The following is a 13374-nucleotide window of genomic DNA, read 5'->3' as shown; positions in this document are numbered from 1 at the left end:
CATCTAGTACATAACCCCCTACTGGAAAGGGACGACAGTTATAAGGTGCTATTGTTCTCATTTACTTTTATCTCATTCATTTTTTTCTCTTACTTTTCCTTTCTTTCTTCTTTCTTTTACTTTCTCTTTCCTTTCCTTGAATGTGAACTTCATTATATTCATATATTTGAACATCATCAAAATCATTATGCATATAAACAAACTCATCATTTCATTGCATTCATTAAACATACAATACACATTGAAACATCTCATACCCTTAATCTTAACATCTTAGCATCATACACTCAATTGTTCCAAGATCATTGGTATTACATGAGCATTTCATATAATCATTAATAAGTATTAATATTACATGTTAATACTTACATAATCTCATCATAACATGCCACATATCACTTCATATGTATTCCGTAATCTAATACGAATCATCAAACAATATTCATGTTGCACTCACCTTCACTCTACTTGGTAATTCCAAGCTCCAAACGTCTAATAGCATCTGTACAATAATATATCCTATATAATGGTAAAATAATAATTAATAAGGTCTTCCCACTGCTTAAGTTTACTAGACAAAACCTCATAAACCCAACTACAATTTGAGCTATGTTCAGTGGTTAAACAGTTCACGCAGGACCTTTTATTTCAAATCTATTTTTTGATATCTTTCAAAATACTTGGATTAAATATATCTTCATATAATACGTATGTTTTTTAGTCTTCTAACTATCACAATAAAAATTAGTCATTCATAGTTATAACGAATGAGTTATACCCATTTTAGTGGACAGAGGTCAAAACTGATATATAATCATACTCTCGGGTTCATGAAATTCACTTACTTTGAACTAACTATTTGACCACTTTAGGAACAGAATTAGAAAAACTTATATTTCTATAAAAATGATAGAAAAACGAATCTATTTTCAAACCTAACTAGAATCATATCATTCAGAGTTAAAATGAAAACTATATAATGTTTAGACTAAGCAGAGGTCAATCTGCCAATCACATACAACTCCATTGAAATTGACATTTTGGTTGGGGTTTTAACCCCTACTCCTTCAAGCATTCAATTGATGATTATTTTTTTATATTTTCACATTAATTAAACTCTAATTCTTTCTCTTTAAAAGCTTCAACTAAATCTTATATGGATTTATTAAAAATCAAGTTAATTGAACAACTCACCTTAAGATTCAAGTTTGTAATTTACAAGTTCCTTCAGTTCATTGTTTTCTTTTTCCTAAATTTTCCTAAGTAGGTATATTTACCACTTTAATTGAAATCTGAATTAAAAAATTGAAACATAATACTAGGTTGGATAGATTAACCTAACAATTTCTGAAACCTGCTGAAGCTCGTACTCTCTCTTCAATCTTCCAATGAACAACTTTTTGTTCTTCCTTGATCTTAATTACCACTTCAATTCCTCTCTTCCTCCCTCTTTTTTCTTTGTTTCTCTCTTCTTCTATAACACAAGACAAGCCACCCTCTCTTTTATTAATAAACAAAACTAGCCACCTTTCTACGTGTCTTCTCCCACCAGCTCTCTCTCTCTCTCTCCCCCCCCCCATAGTCAAGATTCATTTATTTCCTGTAGACTTTTGTGTGTGTTGTTTTTCTACCACATACCTATGTTTTGGATTATTATATAAATAGTCAAGGTGGGCATTAATGATTATTATTTTATTATTATTAACAATGACAAAGTGTATTGTTTTGTTTTGTATTATATATCATACTTTGTACAAAGATATCTAGCCACCTCCTCCATTCGTGACTATTTCTTCTCTTTTGTTTGTTATCAATAAATGGCATCAAATTATTGATCAAAATCTATTAGAAATTAAGATATATAAAAATAAAATAAAATGTAAAATGTGGGGCATTACATAATATGTATTTGCTTTTCAAGTATATTTTAAGAAAACTATTGATAATTTCACTTCGTTGAGTTGTTGTCATATTAGCACAAAATGGTTCACTTCCATACATCAAAGCCCATTTCTCTCAAATATCAAATAAATTCAATAACCATGTGTTTTCTTCAAGCTTGAACTCTGTGAGCAACACATTCCAAACTGAAATTAATTTCTGTTCATTTTCAGAACCATATATGACACTTTTGAACCTTTTCTTGAAGCGTTATGTATAAGCACCACCAAGGATGACAGATTTCCCTATGCCACAAACAAAAGCGATGACATATTTGTGACATTACAGTAGCAATAGCTTTCCCTATGGTAGCTTGCTAGTCTGTAAGAATTGTCTTTGGTGCTCGTCCTAATATAGCTTTTAAAAAAGTTTGAAACAACCAAATAAAAGACTGTTGTTTCATCCAAAAGTAATGTAGCATAAAAAAAAAATTTTGTTTGTCTGTGATGATTTACACCAGTAAATGGTGCAAATGGCCGATCATACTTATTTGTTTTATGTATTGCATGAACATCACCAAAGCAAAAGTAATCATGGACTGACCTTGCATCCACCAAAAAAAAAAAAAAAATTGGTCATCTTATCTTCTTGGTCAACTTGTGCACTATGATAAAACGTTGGATCTTCTAAATGTTTATTTTCTAAATACTCTAATATACAATTAATATCTCCATCTTTAAGCTCCTCGGTATACTTCATACGCAATTGATATTTGTAGTCATTCTTTGTAAAGTTGAGATTTTAATACCCTCCAGCTTGTTCACATAAAAAGTCATATCCTACTGTAGGCGATATCCTGGAATTATCCATTGCTACAATTAAAATACTATGTGAACATTCCACGACCCTTTGTGATCTAAGCATAAATGTTTTTTCCTCTAGTACAAGAGAATGATTATGCTCACATTTAAATTCAGTAACTAACCATTTCTCATCTTTTTTTAGCTTTATAGTCATCCGTGCTTGACAACCAGTTTTTGTAATTACTCAACTCTTTTTCACATGTTGAGTACGACTATCCACTTGTCGATAACCTTCTTTTGGGCATATAAATATTTTTAGTTGTACAATACCTTTCTGGGTTCTTTCTATCCGTTATTTTCGAATGCTAAAACCTTTTTTTGTTGCATACAATTTGTAAAAATTATATGCTTAGTTGGCAGAGTCAAACTCCTTGCGATTGAAGGAACCTCAATTTCTGACTCTTGAATCCCTTCTGAAATATATCTATTTCTGTTTGTTTCCTCTTCATGACTCACATTTAAAGGAACTTCAGAAAGTACTACTTGTTGCTCATTTAAAGACATATAATCAATAATATTGCATTCATCATTTGAACCACTTTCACTACTAGTCTCCATAGTAATATCCATCACTATCAAATGCCACTGTAAAGATAGTAGGAAATAGGGATCTATAAGTAAAAAAATATACCAAGAATATAAGCAACTATTTTCACTATCAGTTAGTTTTCCTACTGCACTGATTGCAAAATTGACTATCCAACCCATCCTTGGTTGATCAGATTAAAGAAGCTCAGAAAACAGACCCTTCGATGATTGAGATTAGAGAGGTCTTGTGGAAAGGGAGATGGTCACAATTCCATATTATTGAAGACAGACTAACAAAAAATGAGAAATGTCTATGTGTACTAGAAGATCCAGAATTGAGGGAACTGTTATTGAAAGAAACACTTTGTTCTTCTTATTCTATACACCTTAGAAGCACCAAGATGTACCGTGACTTGAAGAGTACAATTGGTGGAATAACATGAAGAGGGACATTGTTTTGTTTGTAGCAAATTGTTTGACTTGTCAACAAGTGAAGACAGAGCACCAGAGGCCGTCAGGACTTCTACCCCCACTAGAGACACCGCAGTGGAAATGGAACCATATTACCATGGACTTTATTATGGCATTGCTTAAGCCACGTAAAGGCCATGATGTTGTATGGGTCATAGTTGACCGTTTGACAAAGTTTGTGCATTTTCTTGCCTATTCCATGAAGTATACTGTTGAACGAATGATACAAATGTATATTGATGAGATTGTTAGATTACACGATATTCCAATGTCCATTGTGTCTGATAGGGACCCAAGATTTACCTCAAGAGTCTAGAAGAGTGTGCACCAATGCTTGGGAACTAAACAAAGGTTTAGCACAACTTTTCACCCACAAACCAATGGACAAACAAAGAGGGTGATTTAGATACTTGAAGATATGCTCTGAGCTTGGCCTTAGATATGGTAGGTGATTAGGAGAAGCATTTACCTTTGGTTGAATTTACTTACAATAATATTTTTTTCAGGCAACCATAGGAATGGCACCATATGAAGCATTGTATAGTAGGAAGTGCCGATCTCCCATATTGTGGGAGGAGGTTGGTTAGCACAAGTTATTGGGACCTAAGATTATACAAAAAACTCAGGACAAAATTCAACTTATTTAGAAGAGGATAAAAGTGGCATAGGATAGACAGAAGAGCTATGCCAATGCTAAGAGAAAGGAACTAGAGTTTTCAGTTGGGGACCGTGCATTTCTGAAGATTGCACCTATGAAGGGAGTAATGAGGTTTGGGAAGAAGGGAAAGCTTAGCCCTAGATTCATTGGTCCATTTGAAATACTACAGAGAGTTGGACCAGATGCTTATAGATTAGTATTACCCCAGCCTTAGCAGGAGTTCATGACGTCTTTCATGCTGCGTTACTTAGAAGGTACGTGGCAGATCTATCTCATATTTTGAGCTATGAGTCAACAACTAAATGTAGACTTGTCCTATGAAAAAATACCTATTGCGATGTTAGATTATAAAGAGCAAGTTTTACGGAACCATACCATCTCATGCGTGAAAATTCTGAGGCAACCACAGTATCCAAGAATACTAGTGGGAGAAAGAGGACGATATGCAGACGATGTACCCACATTTATTCGATGATCCAGGTATATAAATTTCAAGGACGAAATTTGTTGTTAAGAGGGAAGAATTATAATATCCTAAAATCTGATTATGGGTATTTTCGTCTTTTGACCATTGTAGGGTCAGGGTGACTTAAAGTTGGGATACTAGACCATTGAGGGTGCATTAATACTTATTAAATATTAAAAATCATCCATTAGATGTAACTACACTATAGAGTAACTTTAGGGTTTTTGCCTTAGAAATTACCATTTTGCCCCCCTGAACCCAGATTTACCAATTTTTCATTGAATCAAAATTTGACTTTTCTTTTTAATTTTTTAATTTTAATCTCAACCCTAATATTGAATTATTAAGTAATAATAATATATATATATATATATATATACAATTAACTAACAAAGTAGATAAGACCTAAGTCATTAACAACCTTAATTAACTAATTCTGTTGCTAATTAATAATTAACAAATGAAGACATTCTTAATAAATTGATGGACTTTCCTTTTGAAATTTGGATATCTTTGAGCATAAAGTAAGGGAGATAAAGTAGGAAAAGAGAGAGAGAGAGAGAGAGTTGGAGATCGATTGTGACTAGAATAGAGGAAGAGAGAGAGTTAGAGATGAAGTAGGTCGAGATGAATTAGGGAGGGGAGAGAGAAGCCAAAATTTAACTTTCTTTTCTTTCACCCTCTATTTAAGTAAAATTAAAAGGAAAAAAAAAAAAAAGAGAAAAGGAAAAAGGTATCATGGGGAAGAAAGACGAGAAGGAAGAAGAAGAAGAAAAATGAGAAAAGAAATTAAGATTTCGAACGATTTTCAAGGTAAGAGTTTTTAGCCTAAGATTTAATTACATTTTATGTTCTTCTTGGGGGATAGACCATGATTTAAAGGTATGAAATTTTGGATTATGAGTTTGATGAGATAGAAAATAAGATTTTGCGATGATAAGAGTATTTTTTGGGTTGGATATAATAGTAGTCCGAGATTGTTCATATTATTAAATATAGTTAGCGATTTTTTTTTTTATGATCTGAAATAATTATTGGGAGTATATACATCTATTTATATGACCTCATAAGATTTTATTAAATTTGGAGTTAATTTGATACACTGAAAAATTTATGTACTCCTATAGGTCACTGCCAGTGAAGTTTTCTGTACCCGAGAATGGGGATAGTGACGGAGGAATATATACTTTGAATTTTTATCTGATTTTTTACAATAACAACTTTTATGAGTCTTCTAAATTCTTAAAATGGTTAGAAGCTACTTGGGTTCAGGAAAGTGGGTTAATGAGTTTTTTTAATTTGTTGGACGAAATCTATTACAGTCTGAAGACCGTTTTTTAAGGGGATTGACACCTAACCTAAGAAGGTTTTTCTAATTTTATATTCATATGAGAATTATATATATGAGTTAGGATAGGATCTAATTTCAACTTATTTAGATTTCGATAGTTATTTATTTTCTATTTTACTTATTCTATTCTGTACAAAAAAAGAAATCGAGGTGAGTGGAGCTTCTATCCTAATTTGTTTATGTTTATAAGTATATCTAAAAGAGGATTTTATGAACACTAGATCTATTCTAAACCTTAGATTTCATAGTGTTTTGTCATAAAAAATAAAAAATAAACAAAAAAATAAAAATTATAAACCTAATGTTATGTACATGAGAGAATGAGGAGCAAATTGAATTTTGTTCCATGATTTGCAATATCTATACTTTCAAATTGAGCATTGATTACATAATGTTAGTTACTTATAATATGTGTTAAGTTTTGATTATGATTGCATGGAATAATGTACATAGTACATTACATAATAGTTATGATATGAGTTTTTATTTATGCATGTATTCTTTCAATTTTGGTTCACATAATTTTACTATTTTCATGTATGAGATGTTGTGTTAATGATGATTTACATTACCAACTTTAATTGAGGAGGGATGTGAGGCTTCCTTAATCATTTGCATTGTTATTTATAGCTGTTGTTTCGATAATTTTTAACAAAAATTGAAGTTGAGTTCATGTTCATATAGAGACCGATTAGGGTGGAATGAGGGTATTGATCACACTTAAATTCTGAACTTGTTTGTATTATTCATGTTCGCATAGAGACAGACCAGGGTGGCTTAGGCATATTGCATTATTATTAATGAAAAATGCGTATCATTGACTAGCAACTATCTTATGAGAGGAAAAATTATTGAAGCATTCACAAGAAGCATTTTACATAGACTGAAGCAAGCTTAAGATAATGGGTGGAAGGTGGCAGAAGTTAATTTGAAATGATTCTGAGGAACTTGAATAGCTTCTTTAGGAAGGAAAAAAAATACCACATCATGGCCTTGGAACGTCACTCCAAGTTTTTTGGATGTCTATGACATCATCTCTAATATTAAATTTTGGCTCAGGCCTACCAATGAAGTGGTCCTTTTTCTTTCTAACTTTTAACCTCTATAACCATGAACAGTAAAACAAATGTCAGTCTCACGCACAACAATGTAGATGTATATTCTTTTCTGAGTTAAATGTATTTTTCAATTCTCATTTAAAATAAATAAATACATAAATAAAAATCTTCCGAGTCAACCACGTCACCACTCATTTCCTGTTCCTCAGATGAAATCCCACTCACTGTAACAGCTGATGGCGAGTGAAAATGATATTCATAACCGATTGATGTTGCCAGACCAGCAATATGAGACTTTCGTCAAGCCAAGATGTACACGACGGTAAGCATGAGCTTACAGAGAGCCATATTAATAGTCAGGAACATCAACTAAAACAGAAAGTCTTGAACACCAAGGCACGCTGGAGAGAGATCTTTTTTTCGCTACAGATAAGCCAAAGGATATATTAAACTCAAAATAATAGGAGAGACCTCTTCTCCGGTCTTCAATTTTGGGAAACAGGTTCTCTTTGTTCCCTCTCTCTCTCTCTCTTTTCCCCTTTCAACTATCTCAACATCAAGAAAACCTTCAAAGATATGCAAGGGTGATTACATCCATCTACCTAAACCACCAACCAATACCTGATTATAGAGATCAGCAGAGGTGCAATAGGGGCTAGCAATATGTTCAATTCTGTTAACGTGTTCAATCCTGTTAAGGTAAAATTAGTTTATTTTTTCAACCAAAACAAGAAAACCAATGCCCTCGGGTTGGAACTTGGAACTCAAAACACAGGATATCATGAATTGTTTATTTGCAAACTTAAAACTTCAGAATCCTTTACAAGAAAGATGAGAAAGGAACAACAGAGCAATCACAAGTAACTTATAATTGCAACGAGATAACGAGTAGTCCCATTCCCATAACAAACAATTAAAACAGATTGAAATGATTATATCTAGCCTGAGTAAAGATGGGTGTCCTCCTCCTGTACATGTATGTGATGATTCTTGTCTCTCTGTACAGCCATCTTGACTGGCCAGATCAACCACATTAAGATCAAAACTGCAGCTGTAATTCAGTCTTGAGAGAACTGCTACCACAGAGAACAAGTCTCATTTAAAGATGAATCACACATAGGAATCCAAATAACCATAAGAATGCCTTTTGCTGTACTGAAGCAAGCTTGCATATGTCCTGTCCCATACTCCTATGAATAGAGACTCATCATCTGGACTCAATGATACACCCGAGATCTCACCAAAGAAATCAATCTCCTGCCGCTTTTTATAATCCACTTTTGTGCTATAGATATGGACAAAATCTGCAGGCTCAGCGACTGCCATGAACTCCCCATCCGAGGAGAAATGAATTGACCGGACAGCACCCAGGTTTCCCTTGAGTATCGCAACAGGTGCTGATAGTTTTCTAAGATCCCAAACTCGGCATGTCTTATCTTGATTGCCAGTGGCAAAGGTGCGGCCATCCGGGTGCCATGCCGAAGCAAATGAGTAATCTAGATGACCAGCCAATGTTGCCACCGTCTGCATCATCAAAAAGTTATAAAAGAGGAGAAAAAAAGGGTTCATTGTGAGATACATCCATTGTTTATGTGTTTCAAACTTGGAAACGACATATTGAATAGCACTGCCCCACTCCACCCCACCCAGGATAAAAAAGAAAAGGGGGTGGGGGGGAGGGGAAATGTGCGTACTATAAAAAAACCAATATACCTTCCCATCTTGTGAATTGACAAGCAATGCATCAAGGTTATCTCCCACAACTGTTATAAGCTTGCGATCTGGACTCATGGATGTGTGCTGCAACGAGTATACACCATAAGAACTAACTATTCTAGTGACATTTCAGAAACCAAAAACGATTACCAAACTCCATCAACTGAAACCCACTAACAATAATGAAAAGGGGTAAAGGACTAACATTCACTGGCCAAGGGAAGCGGAAGTGGTTCAAAAGCTGAAACTTCTCCATGTCAAATTCTCGTATGCCACAATCATTATTTGATGCCAGGAAATGGACTACACCACTGGAAGCAATTTCTAGATCAGATCTCAACTTTCCAAAAAAGATATACCTATTATATAAATACAGAGAAATTGGGAAAGGGAACACTACCTCAAGCTATCATATATTTCGATAGCATTTGTGATTGCATTGTCGTCATACGTCGTCCGTGTACAAAAGCTAACTCCCCTTCGATCTAAACGCTGCAGAATAAGATCAAAGAGAGGCATGGAATCATGAAGATGAACTTCAAGGAAATAAAGGCATAACAAATAGATGGGGAAATGTTTTCTGTCATAGAGCGCGTGCTTCCATGTTTATGCCTCTCTCCTCCCCCTATGAAATGACATATGTACCCCTAATTGGGTGAGGCGAGAGATATAGACACAAAGCACTGGCGTAGACTACGCTCCCAGATAGAGAACACTTCCCTAAATTGATTCACATATTCCACCAAAAATACAAATGGGCATTGTGGATCCCCACGGAAAAAAATATCAGGCAGACACTTTGTCAACCAAATGGATGCAGGCGCCTTTTAACAGATGCAAGCGAAGGCCAAACACTGTGATATACATTTTATTATTTTGTCTTCAGTGTCACAGTCGCCCAGCTGATTCAGGACAAGGTCGCCCATAAATTTCACAGGTGCAATGGAGAGAAATCAATTTTAGACAAAGCACATAAATTCTTTAGAAAAAAAAAATGAAAAAATTGTTCTGCAACATCTTAGAGCTTGTAAGGGGACCATTTCCAGGTTTTTCCCTGTTGGACCATTTCGAATCATCAAGTGGAAAACAATAATGTATTAAAATCAATATATACTAATAATAAGTAAATGATTAGTCAAGAGATCTATGGCTTCATGTGATCAAATAGACAAACAAGACAAACATGAAAGGGTTGAAACAAACTTATAAGGACCACCTATTCAAGCAATTTGGTGACTGCAATTCAAGCTGGGTCAATCAAAGTAAAAAAAAAAATATGCCATCAGCCATGAGAAGCTGGTGTGTTGGACGAAGTCCACCACACTTCCTTATCAATAAGGGCATACCCAGTGGCTCCCGCTACTGCGGGGTCTGGGGAGGATCATAATATATGCAGCCTTACACCTGCTTCACGAAGAGGCTGTTTCTCAACACTCCCTTATCAATCAAGTCTCACATTATGAGTTCTGGGCGCGGTCACAAAATCCTCCAAACCATCTTTTCCTCCAATGCATAAAAAAGTTTTATTATTGTTTTTTTATTTTTTATTTTTTTTGGTTGGAAGGGGGGGGGGGGGAGACAACGGCCACAGGCTGATTGCAGAAGACATCAACAAAATCCAAATCCAAATCCAAAGCTTTCCATTCAATCCCACAAAGGCTACAAAGCAGCTCAATTAAAACTAATACCACAACCTGAGTGATAGCTCAACTATGACATTCCTCAATCCATTTTAAAAGGAAGGGGAAGAACCATCATCCACCAATCGCTAAACATGGTCAGAACCTCAGTAGGATAAGTTTCTCAGAAAAAAACCAATTGAAAGAACAAGGAATCCATTGTGTTTTCCCAGTCTCTGTACACTAAATCCATGTTGCACAATCAAATTTGTGTTTTTCAAGTACCTGGAAATTAAAATGTGGACACAATCTATGTTCCTCAATCAAACTTATGTTTTTCATCATATGCAATGTTAGAAGTCCATCAAAAGCAAGGACTAATCAGTGCTTAAAAGACCATTCTTCTCACTCCATAATGTGTGTGAGGACATGCATTAGGTAGCCCTTGATATTCACAAATACAACCCAATTCAATTTGGAAATACATCCTAGAGATAATAGCAAATCTGGACTCTTAAGCTCTAAGTATAGAACTCTGGTAGAAGGTATCACCAAAAGTTCAGAATAAGAGAATTAGAAGAGAAAAGCAATAACTAACAAAGGGCTGGTCAGAATGAACTGAAACCCTGATCCTCTGGTCCTTTTGAATAAGGTGACTTGCTGGTAAAATATCGGAGAAATCAGAGTTCAGAAAAGTGGTGCATGGAGGAACACCCAGCAAACTAGAACTAGAATTTCAGAACCAGAGCTTGGGATCTCTCAATTGGAATCAAGGGAACACTTCAAATGAAGCATAAATATGAAGATTTGTAAGCAGATCAATAACTAAACAGATACTATATTTTGGAAGCTAACTGGAAATATAAACGAAAAGAGGTGTGCCTCAACGTAGGAAATATAGGGGGACTGACCTGAGATTATAGGAAAAAAATACGAATACAGAAAATTGAAGAAGGGGGGAGAAAAAGGAATCCACCAGTGAGATAAGATCCTTAGAATCCACCAAGGCAACCTGTGAATCCACCCAAGTAAACTGCAAATCCTCACAGCACACAGTTGAAAAGTGGTCAAGGTTTGCAATTTCAGGATTTCGACCCCATTTCTATTTCAGTAAAATCTCAGTACATTTTGGTCCAATTCGACACTACAACTTCAATAGTCATTTCATTTCAATTTCGGTCAAAACCGAAATATTTCACGAAATATAGAACCATAAAAGTGGTCTGAAAACTAAGAAGCTTACCTACTGCCAGCTATGCTCCCTATTTATTCCATCTAGGTCACTTTAGAAATAAGATACAAACTGCAAAATAAAATTATAACTCAATCTCTAAACGATTATAGAACACTAAATAGGACTCAACAAAGGAAAAGCAATCAAATCAAGGAATGAATTGATCCCATGACCAGAAAGCTGAACAAACTCCTATGCAGCTAAAGGAAAACAAGGTTTAACCAGTTCTATTATTTTCTATGGATGTATCAAGAGATCTTCTACACCAAAGATTACCCCCCAATCAGATGTTCCTAACCACCACGAAGGTTGGATTTCATTGAAATTCCTAGCAGACAATAACTAGTAAGAAAAACCTAACTGGTACAGCACAAATTTGTTCCTGTATCATATGGCAGAATATTACAAAAATTCATACGCATGGTACCAACAAGACTACCACTCTAAGCACAAATAATGCACACACTTATGGTACATCAAATGCTTTTACCTAGCAGAGTTGGTAGCAGGTCAGAGTGGGGATTTTAAATCCCTCACACCATATTCAGCAGGTAGTTCCCCACCCCCACCCCCTCCCCCCGCCCAAAAGAAAAAAAAAAGGGGGAAAGTTTTGTGACACTACTTTTCTTCTTATATTCTAAAGGTTTAATTGGATGTTATCAAACCCTACTCTATCACACTAGCACTTAACTACACAAGGATATGGGCACGGAGAAACATGGATTTTATACTTCAATATTTCTAATTTAAGCGGAAGTAGGTTCTCAATTTTTTTCATACATGTAACAGGTTGGGTTGGCATTGGTTTAATTCAATGATGGGGGTACAGATTTGGTAGAAAGAGATCCAATATCTGGTCCAGAGCAAAAGAGACTATTCATAAAGCCAAAAACGGTAATTACTTCCATTGCTCTACTGTAAGATTGAGTGTTGATGACAGAAAGAAAGCACAACCACCTTGAACCCATGAATTTCCATCCCCAACTATAGAAACACACATATATATGGATGTTATCCTCACAATAAATTGAGGGATAGCCTTTTCAATATTCTTCGCTCAACTAAATAAATAAAAAATTCAATAGTGTAGCATGAACTGGAAACTCTTTGTGCAACTTTGCTGCTCACATATGAAGCTGTGTAAAAATAGACTCACCTTACAAGTAAGTTCTCCTTGGAAACCACCTGCAACCAGAAAATTGTCCTTGACTGCAAGTGTGCTAATCTGGGTCTGTGTAAAACCTTCTAATATACTCCCAGGATATTTCTAGATATACAAAACAAAAGAAGACCTCAGCAAAGCTGCATTAAGCATGCACAGAGAGAGAGCAGGGCAGGTGTTGGGGTGGGGGGTGGGGGGGGGGGGGGGGGTGGATGTTACCAGAACAAGAAGATGAGACCGAAAGAAAACAGGAACACCAAAATGCAAAAGCAACAAAGTCGAACCTCAGTTGGTGCGACATGTCCCGAAAAGTTGAGGACCTCTGATGAGTTGCAAGACAGTGAGGACCAGTGAATAACTGAATAGT

The 13374-nt window shown here is 35.2% G+C and overlaps 1 protein-coding gene across 2 annotated transcripts in view; it reads right to left on the bottom strand.

Moving 5' to 3' along the window:
* Positions 1–8055: 8055 nt before the first annotated feature.
* Positions 8056–13374, bottom strand: part of LOC122066478 (uncharacterized WD repeat-containing protein C2A9.03-like) — a 9094-nt gene continuing 3775 nt past the window's right edge. For both annotated transcript variants that reach the window (XM_042630278.1, XM_042630279.1), the window contains exons 5-10: positions 13292–13374; positions 13002–13112; positions 9393–9484; positions 9198–9303; positions 8990–9076; positions 8056–8800 (exon numbers count right to left, since the gene is read on the bottom strand). The exon at positions 13292–13374 is cut by the window's right edge and continues 52 nt beyond it. In XM_042630278.1, the coding sequence (XP_042486212.1) occupies positions 8387–8800; positions 8990–9076; positions 9198–9303; positions 9393–9484; positions 13002–13112; positions 13292–13374 (893 nt within the window). In that variant the 3' untranslated portion in view covers positions 8056–8386. The remainder of the gene's footprint in view (positions 8801–8989; positions 9077–9197; positions 9304–9392; positions 9485–13001; positions 13113–13291) is intronic.

The sequence above is a fragment of the Macadamia integrifolia genome, unplaced genomic scaffold (genome assembly GCF_013358625.1).
Source record: "Macadamia integrifolia cultivar HAES 741 unplaced genomic scaffold, SCU_Mint_v3 scaffold2411, whole genome shotgun sequence".
NCBI classification, from domain to species: Eukaryota; Viridiplantae; Streptophyta; class Magnoliopsida; order Proteales; family Proteaceae; genus Macadamia; species Macadamia integrifolia.
Note: the sequence above shows the minus strand (reverse complement) of the source record. Positions and strands in the feature narration are given on the sequence as shown.